The sequence below is a fragment of the Chrysemys picta genome, chromosome 6, assembly GCF_011386835.1.
Source record: "Chrysemys picta bellii isolate R12L10 chromosome 6, ASM1138683v2, whole genome shotgun sequence".
In the NCBI taxonomy this organism is placed as follows: Eukaryota; Metazoa; Chordata; order Testudines; family Emydidae; genus Chrysemys; species Chrysemys picta.
In genome coordinates, this window is record NC_088796.1 from 41,311,991 (window position 1) to 41,336,538 (window position 24,548).

At 40.7% G+C, this 24,548-nt stretch overlaps 2 protein-coding genes across 8 annotated transcripts in view; one reads left to right on the forward strand and one right to left on the reverse strand.

Annotated features, from left to right (window-relative positions):
• The window catches only part of SGTB (small glutamine rich tetratricopeptide repeat co-chaperone beta), a 37,983-nt gene extending 23,642 nt beyond the window's left edge, over positions 1–14,341 (reverse strand). The window contains exons 1-5 of one of the 2 annotated variants that reach the window (XM_005301001.4): positions 14,203–14,341; positions 12,590–12,711; positions 6,217–6,320; positions 5,310–5,379; positions 971–1,070 (exon numbers count right to left, since the gene is read on the reverse strand). In XM_005301001.4, coding sequence (XP_005301058.1) covers positions 971–1,070; positions 5,310–5,379; positions 6,217–6,320; positions 12,590–12,689 — 374 coding nt within the window. In that variant the 5' untranslated portion in view covers positions 12,690–12,711; positions 14,203–14,341. Of the gene's footprint in view, positions 1–970; positions 1,071–5,309; positions 5,380–6,216; positions 6,321–12,589; positions 12,712–13,947; positions 14,054–14,202 lie in introns of those variants that run through there. The other variant, XM_005301002.5, reaches the window with a different exon arrangement.
• Positions 14,342–14,345: 4 nt separating this feature from the next.
• Positions 14,346–24,548, forward strand: part of NLN (neurolysin) — a 57,172-nt gene continuing 46,969 nt past the window's right edge. For 3 of the 6 annotated variants that reach the window (XM_024107371.3, XM_005300999.3, XM_005301000.3), the window contains exon 1: positions 14,346–14,485. In XM_024107371.3, the coding sequence (XP_023963139.1) occupies positions 14,445–14,485 (41 nt within the window). In that variant the 5' untranslated portion in view covers positions 14,346–14,444. Of the gene's footprint in view, positions 14,571–14,852; positions 14,871–24,548 lie in introns of those variants that run through there. The other 3 variants (XM_042841737.2, XM_065550046.1, XM_065550047.1) reach the window with 2 other exon arrangements.

Below are 24,548 nucleotides of genomic sequence, written 5' to 3' on the forward strand. Positions count from 1 at the left end.
ATTAGGCTCTCCCTTTTTCTTAAGATAAAGTAACCCCTCCCTCCTCTGCTTCAACTTATGTCTGTACCATCCTCAAAACTCCTGGAGCAAAATTCAATCCTAGTTTTAAATGACTTCCACTGGCAGTGTACCCGCTTATGCCTTACAGTACTAACTCATTGCAAGTTGCACATATTTTCCATACTTACTGAATATCAAAGTAGTAGTAGTAGTTACTTTGTATTGCTAATTACACACATTTTGGGATAATTCAAAACCTACTGGAGTTAATGGGAGTCTTTCAATTGGCTTCAGGGGGCTTTGGATCAGGTCCTACATGACCAGTTTACATCTAGAGAGAATTTATGGCACTGCTGTCTTATCAGAGAAAAGATACGGTTCAAACTCTGAACTACTGCCTTAAATATGTAATGCCATCTTAGTAAATGTTGTAGTTCCTCTGTATCCTTGTGCTTGTCTCTATCTACTATATAATTCACTTGTTTAGTAACTAAAAGTAAAATCTGTATTAGAACTGTTACTTTTGCAATAATCCTGGCAAAGATATTTAGCTCCTATATAATGTTTTACACCTTCAAAGCACTTTACAAATATTTTTGCTCTGGAAAATTAATGCATATTAGGCCTGATCCATTAGAATTCCATAGAGTGGATCCCCCTAGCTCAAATGAGCTTTGAAACAGGCCTTTACAAATTTCTTGTGTAGAAGTTGCTTCAAGTTGCCAACATCCGTCACCAAATAAAGTCTTGAAACAAAGTTAAAATCTACACGACAAATATAATGAAGACAAACATTTGAGTATAGTTAAAATGATACATTTTAAAATGTGCATAACCAAACTGGTATAAATGAAATGTTGTTACTCACTGAAAAGGAGGGCTTTTCACTTTACCTTGTTTTGATCTAGTTCGCTTTTTCTTTTTAAAATTATCTCTATGAAGTTTAAGGGATATTTTGTTATTTTTTTACCTGTTACAATAATATACTGCATTATTTGGATCCAGCTCTATAGCATGAGTATAACAATCCACTGCAGCAACATAATTTTCTTCTTTCATGTGATTATTACCTGAAATAAATTGTAAAAATGATGTTTTAAGATAATTAAAGGTAATTCTAGATCTGAAAGATAAACACAGAGCAGAATCACTACAGTACCTCACAAAGCAGTTGGGACTGGGTTGCCTTTTGTGATTTACTTTTCAGAAAAAAGATTTCGTATTAGTCTGCTGAATATACAGAATGCTTTTTTCATGCAGACTTGTTATCTACAAAGCAGCACGACACTTAATGTTTACAGCCCTCTCAACACTCTACATACTTACCAGGTAGTTCCCTGCTGTTGAGCAGGGAACCAGTTTGATGGGAACTGGCGCAATGGGCTGATCAACCACAATAGCTTAGCTGCAGTTTGGATTGGTCAGGATGGATATCCTAGCAGGTCTCACAACTTAATGAACTAGATGTGGAGACCCTTTTTGATTTAATTCACCCAAAACTTGCCTGTAACTACAACCATAACATGAGGACTCTAAAAACAAGGACAACAACGATGGGCAGGTAAATGAACAGTCCCATGCAGCTACCAGTAGCTCTTTCATGAAGACACTGAGGACATATATACCACAAGTGCCATAAGATGACTCAGATGCAGAAGTATTCACCAACACCTCAGCAGATGCATCACTAGTCAACACTGAGGAGACTAAAAATGTTATGCAGCCAGGAAAGGAAAACCACCAAGCAGCACTAGCACAGTAAAAGGAAAAAGGACCCTGCCTTACTTTTCTCCCCATCCCTTGTACCATGTCTGGCAGCAGTACAGGCCATAATCCCACTCAGGCAGGGAAAAAACTCAGATTTAACAGGAAGAGACTAACAAAACTTTAAGCCCTGGCAAATGGGCCAAGGTAAGAGAAGGAACACAACAAAGAAATTATGAAGGAAGAAGAGTATCCTACAAAGTGTAGAGAGAGTACAGGGAGCTGACATGCTCTAGAAGGCGCTGAGTCCTCTCCATGCAGGACACATGGCTGAATGAGGAAGATCCTTCGGTCTCCGCCATTGGCAGTGAAGGAACCAACATTCCAAATTAACAGAACCATACAGATTTTTCAACTCTGTTATAACTGATACACAATGAGGTTACTTGTGGCAATATAGTATGAAAAGTTGAATCCTAAATATTTCACATATTAGCAAAGTCACTTCCATTTGGAAGGAATGCATAATCTTCACAGAACCAGGTGTAAGTGTAACAGAGAGTAGAGTCTAGTAACGTAGCTAATGGATCACAAATTAATTTCAACAATAATGTAGTTTGAAATAAATGACAGGCCTAGGTGACATTTCACTAACTTTTCAGCTAGTTGGTAAATTCTCTCTTTAGTATTGGGGGTGAGTCAACAGGTTGCTATGGATGCATAGACTGGGCAGGTCCATCCAGTGTGGCTGCAGCTGTGACCGAGATAGACCCTGCAGAGGGGCAGTTCTCATCTCAGACAATTACTGAAAACAGCTAAGTATGTTTCTGTGTTTCATAGATTACAAAACAGAAGGGAACATTGTGATGATCTTATCTGCCCTCCTACATAACACAGATCATGGCACTTCCCCAAAATAATCCCTAGAGCACAGTTTTTAGCAAAACATCCAATCTTGATTTACAAATTGTCTGTGAGAGAGAATCTACCATGACCGTTGGTAAATTGGTCCAGTGGTTAATTACTCTCACTGTTAAATTCACACCTTGTTTCCAGTATGAATTTGTCAAGCTTCAACTTCCAGCTACTGGATCATGTTAAACCTTCTCTGCTAGATTGAAGAGCCCATTATTAAATATTTATTTGTTCCCCATGTAGATACTTATTAGGGATGTAAAATGTTAACCAGTAAGCATTAGTCTTAGTGGTTAACCCACCTTAACCATTAACCCCCGGGCCGGCCCACCTGCCAACCCCAGCAGCCCCGCGCTGGCCGGCCGGATCGGCCCCATCCAGCCAAACCCAACCCCAGCCACGTCGGCTGGCCAGAGCAGCCCCAGCTGTGCCGGCAAGCCGAACCCGACCCCAGCCCCCCTCCCTTTAATCAATTAACCGTTTAAATGAAATATTTTAATCATTTAAATGGTTAACTTTTTAAATGATATTTACATCCCTAATACTTATAAACTGTAACCAAGTCACCCCTTAACCTTCTGTAAGCTAACTAGATAGACTCAAAAGGCTCAATCGTTGTAAGGCATGCTTTCTAATCCTTGAATCATTCTCGTGGTGCTTCTCTGAACCTTCTCCAATTTAACAACATTCTTCTTGAATTGTAGACATCAGAATTGGGCACAGTATTCCAGCAACAGTCACACCAGTGCCAAATACAGAGGTAAAATAACCTCTCTACTCCTGAGATTCTCATTTATGCATCCCAGGATCGCATTCGCTCTTTTGGCCACAGTCTCTCACTGGGCACTCATGTTCAGCTGATTATCCACCACAACCCCCAAATCTTTTTCAGAGGCACTGCATCCCAGAGCCTCACTGAACACTGACAAATGCATAACTGGAAAGCAGTCTGTCTTACCTCTGGATTAGTATAGTTAAAATAGGTATTAGTGTTATAAGAATGTGCTTAGTGTTTAGACTTAATGGAATACTGACTGTATTAATCCTAATTATAATATCTGTATCCCATGGTATAAAGTTATATTGAGTGTTAGCATCGTAAACCTCTAATTGTGTAACCTACCAAAGAGGAAAAGAAGCATTAATTAAGGTAAAGTGCTCGTTCTTCACATAAGATGGCCCACTGTAGACAAATGAGGCATTGTGTAGGACCAAGGGAGAGACACCTTGTTGACTGCATTTCTAATTCCCTCCAGGAAGGGGAAACCTATACATTAACTCACCCCATCAGCTTGGAATCTGGGGTGAAGGGGAGAAAAAATCCCTGACAAGGAGAAACTTGTCTCTTTATGCTGTTTGGTCTCTGAGGGGCAAAGATTTCTAAGCATAAGCAAGAGATCCCCATGCTGCTTGGCATGGGTAGGCCCTAAAGGTCATGTAAAGTTGCTTATTACAGAAACTTATACTACCTTTTTAAAATCTAAGACAGTAACTCATTTGTGAGTGTATGTTTCCTGTTTTAGCCTTCTAAATAACGCTCTTATTTCTTAGTTAATACATCTTTAGTTAATTTATTACAGGATTGGCTACAGGAGTTGTCTTTGGTTGAGATTTGAGTACAAATTACCTGGGATAAGTGACTGGTCCTTTAGGATTGAGAGTAACCTGAATATGTTGTGCTTTTTGGTGTAAAGTGACCATCTATCACATAGTCAGCTTGCCTGGGTGGCAAAATAGACTGGAATGCCCCACGGGACAGTCTGTGATTCCATGGTAAAACTGTTATAGTGCTTTAGGAGTTCAAACTTGTTACTGGGTTGGTGAAATCTAATTATACACCACACAACGAGTTTGGGGCTTCTGCCCTGGCTTTTGACAGTCTGTCCTGAGGTTGGCACTCATGGTCGGGAGCCACTCCAGACAGTATAACTTTTGGTATAGGTGGCAGGATTCATATGTTACAGGTCAATTGGATTTATAGATCATAATCCAGAGCTATTAAAAGTTAAAACTTGATATTGAGAGTGTTTAAAGGTTAAAGAATAGACACAATGAGTAGACCACAGTCATATTATGGTCTTGAGACAAAAGACCTTGAAATGTTATGTAAGGAGAGGGGAATATCCAATAAACAGAAAACCCCAGATCAGGAGCTAAGCACCCGCCTGCCCCAGATGCCATGGAGATTGCTGCAGTGGGACTGGCTCGACTGCTTGTAGTGGGTAGCCCAGGGAGAACGTAAGCCCCAGAGACTGATGGTGGACCCCCAGATCAAAGAAACCGAAGAGGCTGAGGAGACAGCCCACCACAGATCCATGGAACAACTGGAAGCTCAATACAGAGCTCACACATTACAGCTCAAAGTACTGGAGCAATAAAAGGAGTTTCCTCAACCAGTTTGGGGTTTCTGCCCTGCTTTTTGACAGTCTCCCCTGAGGTTGGCACTCACGGTCATGAGCTACTCCAGACAGGACTGGCGCAACCCATTAGGCGGTCACCTAGGGTGCTAACATTTGGGGCGCGGCGGCTGGATCTTCGGCCGCCCCGGTCGTCAGCAGTATTTCGGGGGTGGGACCTTCCACCGCCTCTGTTGGGGGCGGCATTTCGGGGGCGGGACTTTCCGCCGCCTAGGACGGCTAAAGAGCTGGCGGCGCTCCAGACAGTGTGACACATCCTTATCAATTACACACCTTCATCCTTCAGCTGGTCAGCCTTTTCAATATCTTCTGGCAATGAATCGGAGAGAGGCAACATGTCATTCTACATTTAAAAAAAAAAATCAAAAACAAATAACTAGAAGTATATTCTGATTCAGGTGTAGGCCCTGGCTACATTAATGGCTTCTTCCTCAACCTTCATCCTGAAAGGGGTTGTGTAAACACAGATACCTTTTAGTGATTGCACCATTAGGCCTTAAGTCAGCAAGGGATCATACCATTTCTGTAATACACACTAGACCAAGATAGTTGTCTGTTCCCACTTAAAATCTTACAGCAATATCCCCCTGCCCCAGTAAAGGGGGGAGAAGGGGGGATTTAGTATGACCTCTGATATCCCCATTTTCTTCTTCCCAAGTTTTCTCTCTGCTTTCCTGGTGCCAACAGTATTCTTCGTATGTTGGACCCCTTTGAATTTTAAAAGTATAGCTTTTAGTTTTACCTAAACTGGTGGTGTGGCATGCTTTAAGAGACTACATTTTCTCCATGGGAGGGGATATGCACTGGAGCTGGGGGCAGAGGGACCAGGAAGCTGTGGATGACCTCAATCAGTTTCTAGTCAACTGTCTTTGGAATTGCAAAATGCTTTAAGTGTCACTGAGGGCAAGTATCCTTCATGATAGAAAGAAGCCCATTCTTTTTAGTAACATATTTTACATGGGTTATCTTTGCCTTGACTGAATTTATGTCCTGTCAGAGTCCAAAAACTATCCTGTTCTCCTATCTATTACAGGAATTTCACTTGAATATAATTTTTATCAAGTTTCCACATTGTTTTGACGTATATAACATTTTAAGATTCCACACCATAGTCACAATCTTACTTTATCATTAGTTTAATTATCAATTTTAAGTCTAAAAGACTAAAATCAATTCTTACCTTGTGAAAAGAATTTGAGAACATTTCTGTCAACTGCTGTGGCACTGCAAGATGCGTATCTTCTAGGCTAATCTTAAAAACAGTCTCCAAACACTGAATTGCAACTTCAAAGAAATGAAAGCAAGATTAAAAAAAAATCACTATTTTCTCAATAGAAATGTGTAAATAAAACTAAAAATAAATAAGGCAAAAGTACACTTCCTGACATATTTGTTGGCTAATTAAGCCTAAAAACAAAAGGCAGTTCTTTGGAGAAGTTCCCCTAATGGAAAGAAAAAATAACCTATTTAGTCTCTACTAGTCAACTTTGCACAGCAATAGAGGCAGAAGCTCTTTAGTGTTTATATATAGAGAGCTTAGCCACCAAACTTAATTCCTGATCCAGGCACACTTTTTTTAATACTCTCTTTTTTTTATTTCATTTTTGACCTACAGTGACTAAATTTAAAAACAAAAGATAAAACAGCACATATTATGTAATGTAGATATATATGCTAGCTACACATAAAAAAACTGCTATTTTTATAATTGTCTACTACATATAAAGCCTGAAAGCAACACATTTATGACATTATGTGTAACACAAAAGATGGGCCAATTCTAAACTGAAATATCTAAGTAATAATTACTGTTTTCAAATGTGTACATTTTACTTTGCAAACAAAAGATTTTTTCTAATAGCTGCTTTATTAATCATAGGCTCTCATCCTGCAAAGGAATCCACCTGTGAAATCCCTTGCACTCACACAAAGTCCACTGATGCCCGAGCCTAAGGATCCACATGAGCAGATCCCTTCCCAGGATCAGAGGGCCCCAATCCTCCAAACATTTAAGCAAATTCATAACTTTACTCATGTAAGCAGTTCCAATGATGTATATAGGACTGCACATGAGTGACACGCTTAAGTGTTTGTAGACACAGTCATAGATTGTAATCTTTATATATAGCTTAGAGAGGGTGTCTAATTCATGTATCTTAAGGTTATGGGGCAAGTATTCAACACATTGTGTGGGAATCCACCAGCATGACTCCCATTAAGGTGCTGCTAGTTTTAGACTCAAAACTGAAAAAGGGTATGAAATGTTTTTAAAAAAACCCGATGTGAATAGAAACTTATTCCTACATTTTCTTTTTAATTTAATAAAAACAGGGTGGTTGGTTGTTTTTTTTTAATGTAAACCAGAGATAACCTCAAGAAACTAAATTCAAATCAGGGTCTGAACTTCCCAAAAGTTCAGGGTGCATCAGGATCATGGGTGTTGAGGGTCCATTCTAATTTTAACATTCAGATGTGGCATTGTGAATCTGAACAATGATAATATTGAGCTAGTGCAGGGGAATCTGAAAGTAAAACCTACTAAAAATTAACAATAACTGATGTTAAGGAGTCTATTTTTTATTGTCCCAACTGAGAGAAATGCAAAAAGTAAATACCCAGCATAAATGGTAAAATGTAAAATAGATTTATTTAATTATTTCAGTCTTGATAACATACAGTAAGTTATAAGTAACAAAAGTAAGTAAAATTCTTACATATTTTATGCTGACAATGACTCTTTAATATTGATTGGGTACATGGCTAATTATTAACACTGCACAGAAAGTTTGCTTCTGTGTTCTGTAATGTTAACCAGGTTCTGTGCCATTCAGTAAAAAACAATTCAGGGTCTGAGTTAAATTCCCTCTCTTCCTTGCACTAGACCTCCTTGACAAGAAACTTAATTGTGGTAAACTGAATATTGATTTTAGCCTGTTAATGAAGATCTAGGGGTGAGTTGGTGACTTTCAAACCATTTTATTTGTGACCTAAATTCAAATCTTATCTTCTGAGGTGAAAGACAAGTAAAATATCCCACTGCATTTCCATGGAGTACATATTCTGTGGAAAACTACATGCACAATTCCATTAACAATAAGTGAATGATATTAATAGTACTTTTACAATGCCTGTCAGAGAATCAATGGAATAGGGTATCCAGTTTCTCTTGACAATTTACTATGAAGTATTAACTGTCATATATAAATGCTAAATTTAGGCTTTCCCTTGGAGAGTATCTCAGCAACCCATCTGTGACAGAGTGCTGAGTCATGACAGACAAATCAGCACTCTGATCACTGTAGCCTCAATTAGTTTCCCCAGAAATGGCTGATTGAGGAAATTGTGAGGAATCAGAGGGGGAGGCTGGGTGAGTTAAGGAATTAACTAGTGCATCAGCTGACTAGCGTGATAAAAGCTAGGAAGTGTTGTGGGGAGGACAGGAGTAGCTATACCCAGATTGAAGGTGATCCCAAGGAAGCAAGACCTCTCTGCCTCTCAGAGCCCTGATGAATAGGGGCTGATGGTCATAGGAATTAGGACTCTTGTTTTGCATTGTACAGATGTTGGTGGAGGGGGCTTGACTAAGTTTTCCTTTAGTGTCCACTCAGTATGAGAGTCTGAGCAGTTCCTGGGGTGGCCACGGATGCGGGGAAATGACACACATTCCATCACACTTATTTTTACCCTCAGGCAACCCCTGTTCTAAATGCCTCACCTCATTTTTAACTCAGCCTAAGAACAGAAACTATAGTTTAAAACACTTAACATATTTTAATTTTCACTCTTCTCACTTTTGGGGGGAAAATGCATTAAGTCTATGTGATGACTCCTAGCCCCTCATCTTGTTCGTTTCTGTTCGGGAAAGTGGGGAAGAGAACTCTCAACTCTCACAGATCAAATTATGCTTATATAAAATATTCTGGATGTATTACTACTATTAATATTAGAATAAATTTCCATGGTAGAAATAACTGGCTCATATATTACAGTGAGCTCACACAATTTCCATTTAACTGGAAAATTAACACAATCTGGGTCTTTATAATTCCTCTGCCACGATTTTAACAAATGTTAGTACCCTTATGGGATAAATCAATGAAATAGACTTTTTCTTCCCACAGGATGATAGTCTCCTGCTATTATGTAAATGGCAAGCCAAAACAAAAGACTTTATTACAAATAAATGTGGAGCCAAAGCACAAATATTTATTTTTAAAATGGGAGAGAGTGATCCTTTGACAATGTGTAATTTTTTAATATACTAAGCAACTGAGGTGAAACCTTAACCCCACTGACATCAAAATGGAGCCAGGATTTCACTCCAATTATATACAGTAGTTACAATAATTTGTCTGAAGGATATCTGTATGGAATAAACGCCACTTGCTCTCTATCCCACTATCACACTCCTGCTATCTGACTGTCACTGGCAAATTAATTCACCGCAGAGCAGGGGCTAGGCAAGGTCCTCCACACCACTTAAGCCCTCAGTGAAATTCACCTTGATTCACAGGACCAGTGCAAGGACCTCTGCTTTACCTAAACCACAGGCTTTGCGGTGGTGGCACTTACTAGGATCAATCCCTTCTTACACTACCTGTTGGTGCAGTGTGCAAGGGGTCACAGATTCCAAGGACAGAAGGGACCACTGTCATAATCTAGTCTGACCTCATGTAATAATTGGTAATAAAACTTCCCCAAAATAATTCCAGTTTGAACTACACACTGATCCCACATAGGCTGGTGCTGAAGACAGCAATGAAGTGTAGATGCTGGAATGGCCAACGGAAGAGCAAAAGCAGCCATTTAAACAAACTGCATAAATGAGGTGGAAGGACTGAAGCTACTAATGCATACCCTGGAGAATCAGGTGCAAGAGAACTATCTATTCTATTCGGGCTTTTGTACTGTGCTCATCACCATAGTTTCTGAGCACCTTCCAGTCATGCATTATGTGACTGTTTTTCTCTCATTCTCTCCCCAGAAGGAGAAGCATGTGTAATGGAGAGTCTTGTTTTTGGTAAGGTTTTATTTGTTTTAAATACATATATCTGTTGCTATGTGTTTGCATTAGAGGAAGTAAGATCAAAGAAATGCACCTTGCACTCAGAGCAGAAAGTATTGAGGTTTGTGTTGTTGTTAGTTTTTGGGAGAGTTCATTCCAGTCTCGGGCCATTCCTCACCCACACATGAAAGTTCTGTCTCACACACAGATTAGCTTTACTCTTGCTGTTGAGAGTTCCATTGTACCAGAGGAGTTGTCAACCACAGACTTTGTCCTGGCTGCACAGCAGATCCAGACCCTGCAAATGGCAGGGTGCGTGTCACCTCCCCAGTTCACCCTCTGATTTCTGTTTATGCAGGTGAGTGAATTCCACAAATGAAACATGCAAATGAGCAGTCCTTCTACACTGCGGTGAACTTCACCTATAGTCTGATATAATTGTATGCTTCAGCCAATCAGAGTACATTTTATCAACAGAAGGTGGCTTTGAAAAGCATACTGTACTTTTATTTTGATAAAGTCTTCAACTGGTTGGTTGTTGTTTTTTTGTATAGTTTGTTTGGTATTGGATAATTAACAATTATACAATGCTTTACAATCCCACAGCACATTGTAAGGTACATAGAGTACCCATGTACTTCATGGACCAAATTCTTCCCTCACAGTCTTGTTGGGAGCTATGTTCACACATTCACGGGCAAGATTTGGCTTGACATTTATTTCACATAAAATAAAGTTAACTTCTATAGCTAAAAAAGGATCAGCTATGCAACATTGTATATTGTATAATGCAACATATGGTACCATATTTTTGGCAACATAAAACTCTAAAATTAGGACTTCACTTCTCTGTTAAAATATGCTCAATTGTGGGAGTGTTCAATTTTATCTTTGTGCGTTTACATACCATTAAAAGTATTATAATCCACTTTTGTTTAGAAAATAAATCTCTATGAAAATTGTAGTTTGTTTGTCACAGGGCGACTCTAGCCAACATCTGTGTCAAATAAGTGATCAATTAACCCTTCTTAGTTATAAACCATCAACATTTATCAGTATTTTATTAAAAAACAATATGAATACAAAAATCCTACTTCATAATTTTATTTCTAAAAGTGTGGCCTTTTTATCAATTGGAAATAAGTTTCTCAACAAATATTGGGATATTTTAAATTAATATAGTTGTTCATCACATATCAAATACACTGACTATTTCAGCTTTTGTTGTTAAACTGCATCTTTAAAATTTTTTAAAAACAACAGTCTAGACAACACAATCTCTCTTTCCTGTCCACATTAGTGAACAACTGTGTTACACACATCCAGTCCAGTAGAAACCATACTTCAAACCACATTTACACAAACAGGGAATCTGTGATTGAATGATATGTTTAAACATGGCACAAGAAGAGTGCACACTACACCAGGTTCTAAAAAAAATGTAAAGAGTCAGCAGGGGAGGAGTTAACCATATTAAAAACTTTGGTAAAGGCATGTCTGCACGGGGGCACTCAGGAAAATTAAGGTGAATCAACTAAAAGTGTGAAGTCAATGCCTATAAATTAAAGCATGTTAAACCCCCATTTGGATGTTCTTGCTCAGGAGCAAAGTGGTCTCAGTTTGCTGTAACTTAATCTTCCTTTGCCAAGACAAAAATATACCTATCAAGAATCCTTACCACTATGTGATACTTGGAATCACTAATAACAGCCCTCTTCAGCATTACTGCTCTTACAATAAAATATATTTGTCAAGACATATAAATGGTGCATTCTCTGAGCATTCACTCTGAGAGGCACTAGCCTGCCCTCAAATAGTACGTGGAGCTCCTATCAATATTAACAAGAGCTTTTCATGTGCATCAAGGTAGAATATGGCTGTTCATGATTTAGCCGCTGCGCCCCCCCAACCCCCGCTTGCCAATACAGATGCTGTTGACAGAAGTGTTGTTCTTCATTGTGTTATCCATTGATTATAGCACATATGAAAAGTTGAGGGAAACTAGGCATGAAAATTGAGTGAGACAAGAGCCAGTCCACATCATCCCGCCAGTGGTTGTGACTATGGCATTATCTAATTTAAATCCTTAGCATAATAGAAAGTGCCATTTGCTCAGAAATAAGACAATGCAGTGCCAATAACTTTAGGACCTCTTCAAATTTACAGATTTTAGAAATAAGAATCTTGCAGACATGTAAAATTTCAATCTATTTCAGGAATGAAGTTGTTTTTCCTTTAATAACAAAAATTCTAAAACAATTCACAAAGTTCTTCAGGTTTTGTGAAACTCCAAACTTCTCCCATTCCCAGTCCAAAATTGGCAACTTTCTTTGGTAATAGATAAACTGACAGAGAGACTATTGGAATCTAAAGGATAAGGATATAAGGATATAAATTGTTCAAATAATAATAATATCTTCCTGACATACAAGAAACAAAATACAATAAGACAACATAAATAATTAATATAGTTCATTCACATTGCTTTTTTGTCATGATGTATATGTCAACCAACCTAGCATACAGACATGTGGCCTTCAGTATTTACCTTCTAAGCTTTCTTGTTCATCTGAAGTGAAAGTATCCAGCTGACTCTGTTCTCTCAAGAAATGGATGACGGCATATACTAGGTGTTTGACTGATGACATTTTAGAAGCTTATGAACTTCACCTAAATTATAAAAATATTCAGAGAAATATCAAGACCATAAGAATGGTACTTTAGGACCAATCCCTGAATACTCTACCCACCCCAAAGTCCCATTAACTTCACTAGGAATTTTGGATGTATAAGATATGCAGCAATAGATCTTCATCAAAAAGCATTGCAAGAAGAGTATCACTGGACATTTATTTATTTCAATAAGATTCATAAATCATAAGACCAGAAAGGACCATTGTGGTCATCCATTAGGACCACCTGCATAAAACAGGTCATAGGACTTCCTTGAATTAATTCCTGAAGGAGTTCATAAAAGTTCGTTATGGATAATTTAATAAATTAATTTTGCTCAAAGATATAGTTTTGATTTAATTTCTAAAGCACATACAACTGGAAGCAGGAATACTCACTCAAATCAAAAGCAATTTAAAAGTACATGGATAGATGTCTCACCACTGGCATAATTAAACACTTCCATTTTCTCTTTAGACTGAAAACTAAAACACTGTGACCTCAGTGCAAACTTGTGATTAGTGACATGCTGCTGACTCAGCCTGATTTGCATTCAGCATCTATTAGGAGTTACATAACTTCTCTTTGGAAGGAAAATTAGTTCCAACTTTTTCTGAGTTTTTTTCCTAAACTAGTAAACAAAATTTATTTTTGAAAAAGAGCCGTGTTTAACTATGCTCTAGAAAAAGATCTTAGATTTAACATATACTCGAAAGGCTACTACACCTGTAAAAAGCATCTTTGTTTATAGAATACTGGTTATACTATAGATGTGGTTCAACCATCTTAAGCAGCCATTCAGGAGGCTAGGAGAAGTGGGTTGCCTATTAGAGGTGATGTGTAAGTAATAATCTTACAAAATATACTGGATATTTTGACCCTACTTTCAAGTGATCCTTTGAAAGAAGAGGTATGCAGTAGAGCAGGTTTCACTGTATAAGGTACAGCAAAGATCACAATAATATACACTCATAGGTATCTAAATAATTGAAGACATATATAATACACGCATTCTAAAGATCATTGTCCGTTAGCTTTTGCCTTTTTCTATGGTTCACTACGTGCACTGACATGCTGTATACTAGATTTGACAGGCTCCCCCAGTCCAAGGCATCGCAACAAGCTCAGCGGTGTCAGGCACCAGCCAAGCCTGCCCATGTTCAGCCCCAGGAGCTCCTTGGCAACCCGCTCAATCGCGAAACTAGTCAATCTGGCTGAAATGGCTTTTCTCACCCATCTGCTCTGCCCCAGTTCAGGGTGTGGTGCCCGGGTCCGGAGCGGGCGGTGGCGGCTGCCCCCCGGGAGACCCTCCCCTGGCACTGCCTCGAACGGGGAAGGAGGCACAAGAGATGCCCTGCTGCACCCTCCCCTCTCACAGAGACACGGGGAAGAGCCCGATTCCCCCAGGCGGCGGCATTATCCCCGCTGCGACACGGGAGCGCCCAGAGCCACCGCACTGAGGATGGAGGGTGGCGACGGAACCCTTACCGTGCAGGGGGCGAGAAGCCCGGCCGGAGCAGGGCTGGCTACTGCAGGGTTCCCCTGTCCCGATGCTCTCTCCCCACGGCGCTGGCAGAGGAGCTCCGTGGTTGCCGCGCAGGGCGGGGGGAGGCGCGGCCGGCGGAAGTGGATGCGCAGCTCAGCGGAGCCGCCACTTGTCCGCGGGCACATGGTAGCGGAGCGTGCGCCTGGGCTCGGGCGCCCCTAGCAGCTGCAGCCCCGCCGCCCCCATGTTCTCCCTGTGCAGCGCTGCGGGCCGAGCGGTCAGCAGGTAGCGTCGGGGGCCCGACAGCCGCTGTGACTGCGGCGGGGGGAGAGTCTCGGGCTGCTGCGGGGCCCGCAGTGGCTACGCTACGGTGGGTGGGGAATGTCTGAGGGGCCGGTGGGGATGGGGGTGTCGGGCTGGACAAGGGTGACTACGGTGTAGGGGGGTAGTTGAGGGGTCGGTGGGGATGAGGATGTCGAGCTGGAAAAGGGCGCCCCCTGCCCGCCGAACCCCCCTGCTCTAAACCCCTTTCTCACTGAGGAGGGCGTGTCCTGCCCTCTGTCCCTTTATGCGGGCGGGTCATCCCTTTCCTGCACACCTCCCCCCAGCGGCGACCCTGGCCCCAAGCCTCTCCCCAACGCGGGGGGAGTCTCTGCTTGTCCCCTGTGAGGTAGGCTGCGAGCTGGCTTCCAGTCAGCTCAGGAGAGAAAAAAATCTGGTTCCCTCAAAAGCGGTTAGATTTGCGTGTGATAGTTTTCCCAGGGCATGTTCAGAGGCCCCAGATGAGAAATACCAGGAAAATAATAGTGCAGGAAACGTTAAGCCACGTGGGATTGCTTCCTTCAACATGTCAGACTTTCTACAGCCTGATAAAACCCTTGCTATTTACAGCACCCTCACGTGCAGTATCGATCAGACCCGGTCTCTGCCTTGAAATTCTTGCAGTCTAGTTAGTTCCAGACCTGTAGCAACAGAAATGGGCAAGGAAACAATGGAGTGGAGACACAGAGGAAGGATGGGGTAGGAGCAGTGAGATATTTTCAGCAAAGGCATGAGTACAGCCAGATGGAGCAATTTGTAATTTTATATATTAAAATAAATGTCATTAACTCACTGCAGCTAGTTGTAGCAGAAATGGGTCTTCAAGAGGGTTTTAAATGAGAGAAGGGTTGTGTCTTTGTGGGCCAGCTGAGGATAGATGTTCAGTGCAGTGGGGGCAGTGTGAAAAAAGGCATGTAGACTGTTGTGGAAGAAGTAGACAAATGAGGCATCATTTAGGAGTTGAATGAAGGGGGAGGATGGGCAGATCCATGTAGGGCCTTGAAGGTGGGAACAAGAGATCTTCAAGGTGCGGTCAAGAAGCTTGTGTAATGGAGAAAGAAAAGCCAGTGGAAGGGTTCACAATGTAAATACTTTGCAGCAATGAGAAAACAAGATATTTGTGTTGAATGGAACTAAATTTGAGTGAAGATGAGAGGTGACCTTTGCAGTAATGGGTATTTAAGAAGTAATGCAAATACTGTGTACATAATACTGCTCTACAGCCAAAATGCTTCTGAAATAAATGTAGTCAAACTTTACTAATTCTGGGTCACTGAGAACGAAAATGATGCTTAAAATTGTTGATTGGCTCTAGTTTTCAAGATATGCTATTGGGTCAGTATATACGACCCTTGACTTGGGAATGGCGGAGGATAAGTGAGTTATAAAGGGAAGGGATCTCAATTTAAACCAGAAATGACTAAAATACATCTTTGACTGGATCTATGAATAAATCTATGACTGGGTTTGGACAGTACTTGCTTTTTAGGCAAAACAATGAATGATGCAATCTGAAGCTGGTATGGCATCATACATGATATGAATTGCATCATGTTATTCCTAGAAGTCATGGATGATGCAATCATAACGAAGCTTACATCACTCTGCTGAACAAATTGCCCTGTATTAGCTCTAGAAATCATACAGTGTCATGCTCTCTTATTTGTCAATGTTTGATTTTGCAAAGGGACACATTTCTGTTTAGCCAAAGTGAGCAGAGATGCCTCGTACTTGTGTGAACAGTGCAGATAACTTCTGCTATGTTTGTGGTGAAGTGACTTTTGCATCACAGAAGCGCAGTATAACCACTATGGTTAAGAAAGCCTATCACCTTTATTTTGGCTGCAAAATTGGAGATCAGGAAAGAGGTGGGCCCCACACATATGCTGCAACACTTGTGCAACAAATCTTCGCTAGTGGTTGAACAGGACAAGGAAATCTATGCCTTTTGCAGTGCCAATGATTTGGAGAGAGCCAACAAATCATACCAGCAATTGTTACTTCTGCATGGTGCCTCCAGTTGGGAAAGGTGTGTCAAAGAAGAAAAAGTGGACTGTGCATTATCCAAACATTCCATCAGCTATACTCCCGGTACCCCACGGAGAAGGACTGCCGGTTCCTGATGCACCAGAATCATTCTCACTTGAGTCAGACGAGGAAGAGAATGAAACTTCTGGCCCTGAACCATCAATGTCACAGGACCCACATTTTCTCCCATCCTCCTCCTCTGAACCACACCTCATAACACAAGGTGAACTGAATGACCTTGTCAGGGATTTGGAACTACCCAAGAGTAAGGCAGAGCTGTTGGGCTCCAGACTACAGCAGTGGAATCTCCTGGCAGGTGATGTTAGGGTTTCCATGTTCCGTGACCGTCAAAAGGATCTTGTCCCATTCTTCTTCATGGAAGGTGATCTTGTAGCCTGCAACAACATCGATGGTGTGATGGCAGCCCTCAACATCGTTCACGATCCAGATGAGTGGAGACTGTTCATTGATTCATGGAAGATGAGTCTTAAAGCTGTTTTACTGCATAATGGCAATGTTTTGCCATCAATTCCAGTTGGTCATGCAGTCCATATGAGGGAAACCTATGACAACATGAAACAACTTTTGAGGTGCATAAATTATGACCAACATCAGTGGCAGCTTTGTGGCGATTTGAAGGTTGTGGCTCTCTTGCTTGGTCTGCAGACTGGATCCACAAAGTACTGCTGTTTTCTCTGCAAATGGTATAGTCGTGCAAGAGATTCCCACTACATCAAGAAAGATTGGCCACTCCGACAGTCATTGGAGCCTGGGAGGAAAAGTGTTCAGAATTCACCACTTGTAGAATCAAGGAAGATTTTGTTACTACCCTTACACATCAAGCTGGGTCTGATGAAGAACTTTGTCAAGGCCATTGACAAAACACAAGCAGCTTTCAAGTATCTCCATGGAAAATTTCCAAGGTTAAGTGAAGCTAAGATAAAGGAAGGTGTCTTTGTTGGTCCTCAGATTCGTGAACTTTTTCGAGATGATACATTTGACCATGCACTGCGTAGCAAGGAAAAGACGGCATGGAAAGCCTTCCAGTTAGTGGCAATAAACTTTCTCGGAAACAACAAGGCAGACAACTACAGGTTGTTGGTGGAAAACCTCCTCAAGGCATACAAAAGCCTTGGTTGCAACATGTCACTAAAGATACATTTTTTGCACTATCATCTAGATTTTTTTCCACCGAACTGCGGAGCAGTGAGCGACGAGCACGGCGAGCGATTTCACCAGGACATTGCAACAATGGAGAAACGCTATCAGGGCAAATGGAGCCCATCAATGCTTGCAGACTATTGCTGGACAGTGACAAGAGATGCTCCATTTAATGAATACAAGAGACAAGCCAAGAAGCGCCGAGTAGACACTGAATAGGACTAAACTATGTACATAATAATTTTTTGCCTTTTGTTTCATAATAAATTTTATTTATATAACCCTTTTGCTGATTTTTAAAGTGTTACATAAACAGGACAGGTGAAATATTATCATGTAAAGGAACCATAAACCCATGAAAAGACCTAGGTTTACAATTTATGAGTAAAACTCTACTATCTACACAATGTACATAGACATCAAATGTAAAAACTTAAATATCTTAGAAATAGTAGCCAATCAGTTGTTTTAATTGTCATATTTGAATTCAGCACATCAAAATACATAATAAATAGCACATTTTATCTCTGAAGCAGACGACTTCTCAAAAATTGTAGACTGGGGGGAGGGATAGCTCAGTGGTTTGAGCATTGGGGGGGCCACTTAGGGATCTGGGGCAAAATCAGTACTTGGTCCTGCTAGTGAAGGCAGGGGGCTGGATTCGATAGGATATCTCCATTAATTTTTTAGTGTAATACAAATAATACGTATATTCCTTGCAGATTGTCATTTCTAACCCATCCCAGAGCTCTTGGCTATGTCCACTTATGGTTAAAGGGACACTATCAATTTAGAAATCAAGTTTCTGTCCTAAAAGTATTTACCTGCTATTGTAAGTAGCTCCAAAGGTCCCGGCGGCCCTGCCAATGGTGGGGCACAGCAACATTAAAGTACTGCCGCGGCTTTAATGTCCCTGCCCCTTTTGCTTCCCCTGTCGGCGGCCCTGCCAGTACAGATCTTACCGGCAGGGCCCCCGACAGGGGAGGCAAAAGGGGTCAGCTGGGTATGGGCAAGTGGCTGTAGGTAAGATAATATGCCTATAGGCCTTTCTTTCTTTAAGCCCTTTTCTCTCTGACAACTGTGTTCCAATGGATGGATAAATAATATTTTGTTTTGAAGAAACTGTTTGGAGTCACCTTCATTTTCATACTGATCACTGCTCCTGAAGGAAAGATTCTAGTAGGGACCAAACCTGTTGAGAAAACAAGAATGGTAAAAAGGGGTGCTGTCACCCGGAGAGCCAGTATAAAAGTGGGGTGAATCATAGGATTCCATTGAGAGAAATGAAGGGGCTGGGCCTATCAATTGAAAGGGGAGCCCACCAAGACACTGAGTGAAGGATCAAAGGGCCAGCTTACCCTGGAACTATGACAAGAGGAAAATACAATTCCTTTTATTTGGCTGCAGATGGAAGAAGGCCTTATTGAAAATAATAAAGCTAGCAAAGGTATTTTATCCAGGAAGTCTGTCCTCTGAGAATGTTCTATAATGAAAAAGGCCAAATTAGTCAAAAATTATTTTAATTCTGTTAACAAAACAAGGGACCGTGAAGTCATTGGGAGATGAAGGGGTGCTCAGCATCTTGCAGGCTTTGGTCCCTTTATGGGAAGGTGTGAGGAAGACCAGTATTTCATTTCTTCTTGTCTTTTCCCTATGAGGAAATGTACTGTCTAATTGTTCAAGAGTATCCACGGATTTCTTTTTTGACACTATTTTATATTTAATTTTGTCTGGTTGTTTCGTGGTGACATCACTGGGTTAAATCTTAGGATTTATGTCCGAGGTTCATTCACATATGTTGCTCATTCAGAATCAGTCTGCAGTTACTGAATAGTTATTCTGGAATATATGATTCAGATAGTTGATAAGTCTTTTATATCTTCACTTCACCTCTGGCCAAATTTTATGTTTTCTTTTTCCTTAAAGCTTTTAAAATGGCTTGTCAGGCAAGCCTTTGTGATTGGAAATAAAACTGTAATTTCCCAAGAGTTTTAGGCCCCCAAGAGGGTAAAGATTTTATAAAATTCTGATGTCAACATATGATCTATATTTGGTTCCACAATAGTTTTACATTAATTCTTGTGTTGTTTTGTCTCTCTTTCATAAACTGTTAACTTTCTAGAAAGAAAATATACATATTTAGAAGATCACCTCTGTGTCACCTCTGTAATTTATATATTATTTGTACAATTCTGTCATCCTTAACTCTAAACACATAAAAATCTCGTTTAAATTATTTTATTTACTTTTTACCTGGTCATTTTAACAACTCTAATTAATTGGCTTTATGTGTATGTTAAAGGGCCCACAAAGAGCATCAGGGAACTATCACTGCTAACAGCTAAAGATTATCTCCTTTATCTCAGATGGCAAAAACATTCATTTTTGGAGCTGAGGGACCAGGGTTTTAGTTCGAGGTGTGTGTGTCCGTCCGTCCGTCTGTCCGTCCATTAATTCTTTATGCCATATGGCTTTATTTTATAATTAGGGCACTGGAGTTTTTGAGAATTCGTGTTTATTTACAATTTTATGTAGATACCTGAGACGAAATCCTGGGCCTTTGGAAAAGCCCCCATTAACTTCAGTGGGGCCAGGATTTCACCCATAGTGCATTTTTTATTTACATTTTATTTTACATATACTCACTGTTATCTAAGTAGACATAACATACTCTCTGGTTTACTGAGAGAGATATCAGGATGGGGAGTTACAAAATGTGTTTAAATAGTTCATAGAGGTGCAACCTTTAGTGACTTTGTCACTATAAGTTATATTACACTTCTTTGTCAAGAAAGTTAAAGATATCAGTGTCCCATGTTGTTGTTAGCAAGATACACTGATCAGTTCAAGCCTTTCTGGAGCATTGTACTCTATACTTGCCCATACAAATGGTTACTTTCTATACCATCAGCTGGAGACTGGAGAAATCAGAGTTGTTACTACTCCAATACTAGATGGTTGCTACTTAGCATTTCTCATTTGTTTTCTGTCTCCAACAGATGTAAACATCCACTTGCTGGCAGTTATAATAATTAGTGCTAGGCTACAGATTTTATTTTTTTGTTACTCAAAGCTGCTGTCTAATGTAATGAGAGAGTTAGGCAGGGCCGGCTCCAGGCACTAGTGTAGGAAGCAGGTGCTTGGGGCAGCCAATTCAAAGGGGTGGCACTCCGTCTGGTATCAGGGCGACACGTCTGGGTCTTTGGTGGGAATTCGGCGGCGGGTCCCTCATTCCCTCTCTTCCTCTTTGAGCTGCTGCCGAAGAGGAAGAGAGGGAGGACCCGCCGCTGAACCGCCGCAGAAGAAGCAGCGTGATTGAGCTGCCGCCGAAGTGCTGCCACTCTTTTTTTTTTTTTTTTTGGCTGCTTGGGGCAGCAGAAAAGCTGAAGCCAGCCCTGGAGTTAAGTCACCAGTTCCACCCTTAGGGTGACCAGACAGCAAGTGTGGGAGTGGAGGGTAATAGGCGCTTATATAAGAAAAAGACCCAAAAATTGGGACTGTCCCTATAAAATCAGGACATCTGGTCACCCTATCCACCCTGTAAATTAAAAGTAGTGCTTATCAGTGTTCTGGATCCAGCATTCAAGCCCTCGGGGGGAGATCCAAGTAATTCTATACCCATTTAAACATTTTGCCCAGTGGTTAATTGAGAATGTATCACTGATTGCTGTTTTAGTTACTATGTCAGTGGTTATTCTTGACAAATATATTTGCTCAGTGACATAGCTGATGCGTATTTTATTTGTGTGAATTTCTAAAGTGTTTAACTCCATAATATACTGTATCAGCATTGTATGTAGAATACAGAACGCTCCATCTGAGTGAGTTTCATCTGCATGGGTTTTCCAGAGCCTTGAGCCTGCAGTTAAGAAGATGCACCTTCAGCTCTTTCTACTCTATATCAGGACTCTTTTAGTCAGTGTGCAGGTGATTCTAGTTGTCATAGCGGGGCCCAGAAAGAGAGGTGGTCCTAGAGATTACAGCATTTTATCCTTTAAGGGATTTGATGATTAATTTTCAATCTTGAAATGGACCCACTAGTGTTGGAATGAGGAGCCAATGTAGATGGCAGAGCACCAGTGTACAGTACTGTACTCTTTTGCTTGTCATTTTCAGGGTGGGCTGCTACATTCTTATCTAGACTCAGATAGAATGAGTTTCAGTAGTCCAGCACAGAAGTTACTAATGCCCCAACCTTTGATCTGAGTTATCGTCAGAGAGGAATAAACAAAATTATCTTGCTAGCCATAGATGGAAGAAGGATTGTTGCTATTTGAGTGTTCAGGGTCAGTAATGACTACAGTAGGACCTAAGGCTGATCCACTCTCATGACTATCAGTGGACAAATGCCTTCATCTGAGGGAAAGTTGGTGATGATAAGCTGCCCGTAGAAATGTTTTCTTCTTCCGATTCTCATCGTTTTGGTCTTTCCTACATTCAGCTTGAGCCAGCTCTTCTTTATCCATGTGTCAGTGTCAGAGTCAGCAAGTCTCTAACATATGGGCATTGTCACAACTCACAACACTGTCCACCTCTAAGTGCTGGTAGAGGAAAAATAAACCTCTTGTCTGAGCTGTGATGAAGGACTTGAATAAACCATGTTCACTATGAAAAAATAGTCTTCCATTAATACATTTGTGTAAGAATGATGTCCTTATTTATATCTGTACAAAATAATTGACAGTCTAATTGTAGAACCTTTCAACTACAAAGGTGTAACCTTAAAATGGGAGCCCTGCACCCATGCCCTTTTCAAACTGCTTGTATAGTCACCATTTTTCATCCGGGCCACATACACACTACATTATTATGCCAAATTTTATGAGCATTTATATATGTACCAAACTGGTTTTGATACTCCCCAAATAACTATTAACACAGTTACAGTGATTGCTATTAAATAATCAACATTTACCATGAATTGGTATCTGTTAGTAAATGTCACCTTGTAATAGTGACCACTTTACACTTGCACATTTTTAAAAAACTTTAATTATGTCTGGGTATTAGTTTGTGCAATTAACATATCAACACATACTGTCTTCCTTTGTACCATAATTTATTTTACTTCATTAGCAGGAGTTAAAAATATTTTAATTACAAAGCCGTGCCATAGAACAATCAGCTTAGTAAATGCAAAGGTTTTAAATCTCCTAGTTGCTTTGTAATCACATTTGCCTGAAGATGTGGGTTAGTCCTACCAAGCTAGTCTTCTGTGTCAGGCAAATCTTGCTTCTCAAAGGCAAACTGGCTTTGAGTTGCTCTCAGTTATCTCTGCTACTACTGCTCAACTTGTGATTGTGTGCACAGGGTCAACATTGTGGTAGAACAGAATGGGTTTCTCTTTTGGCCCTTTTGTTTCCAGTAAATCTTCATCTCATTGTTTGACTTGGTCACAGTTTGTCTGTATGCAGTGTTCTAGCTGTGTTTCCCAGGATATTATAGAAACAAGGTGGGTGAGATAGTATCTTTTATTGGACCAACTTCTGTGGGTGAGGGAGGAAAGCTTTTGAGCTTACACAGAACTCTTTTTCAGGTCAGCTCTTTTTCAGAAGAGCTCTGTTAAGCTCAATAACTTGCCTCTCTCACACACAGAAGTTGGTCCAATAAAATATATTACCTCTCCCACCTTGTCTCTACAATTTGTCTGGTCCAGCTAAATTTTTTCATTCCCAAGGTCAGTTCCCCCTCAAACTTTGGCTCTGGTTCTTTGCTCCAAAATATGGTCTCTAGCAAATCCTTGTCTCTGATTCTTCCATACTTATGGCTTAGTGCTTGGTTTACTATGCATACTTCATTCTCACTATCTATTAGATACTAATGTTAGGTTTGTGCAAAATATATGTCCATATTTATGTATTTATAGATAGATATTAACTCTGGGTTTAAGTTGGACATGAGGATTCTGAGTTTTCCTATTAATACACTGGTGTGAATTTTCAGATTACCCCTGTAAAGAATCCTACAGAGTATGATCAAATCTGTGTTCACAAAACAGCACCTTCCCAGGGAGCTGGAAGCAGCTGCATAATTAAACTGATGAGACTCACTCAGCTCCTAGTTAGTTTCACTCATCTACTTCTGATGCAGCTAGGATGTATGTAGGTGTGATTCCCCACTGTCCTGGAGGTGCTCTGGGTAAAGAAAAGATTAACATGGAAGGAGAGAGATGAGACATAAACAGTAGGGTCAAAGAAGGGGAAGAGATTGGGGGGGAAAGAATTGATAGAGCAGCTAAAGGAAAGCAAGAGAAATGAACAAAAGGAGAGAGAGCCTGTCTTGAAAATAACAGAAAAACAGGGGGGAAAAGAAGGAGGAGACAACTCTCTCCCCCCCCCCCCCCAAAAAAAAAACAACAACCCAAACCCCCACCACCAGCCAACAGGGCCAAAAAAAAAAAAAAATGCCTGTGATGACTGCTCTACTGACACCATCCTTTGAGGGAGAGATTTCTCAAGGAGTCTCCCATTACACCTTTCCCAGCCAAATGGGGTAGCACTACATCTGCAGACCCATCAGTATCTTACTCTTCAACTAGAAGAGTACCTTGATCAACTAGAGCAGGGGGTTCCTAGACTTTTTGCTGGCTTGACCCCAATTTAATGAATTATTTCCTCCCACTGAGCTATCCTCCCAGGATCCCAGACAGTATGGAGGATGCCATTTTGAAGAGCAAAATATTGTGCATGCAAGATCACGCTGTACAGAGTAAAGTGGTGTCCTCCACACAGTAGGGATTGCCGTCGCAAGCCACAGTTAGAGGACCGCTGAACTAGAAGGAGGGTTGCTGTGGTATGGGGCTTTGATGTGTGTGGGTGCAGTGGTACAGGGAGAATGG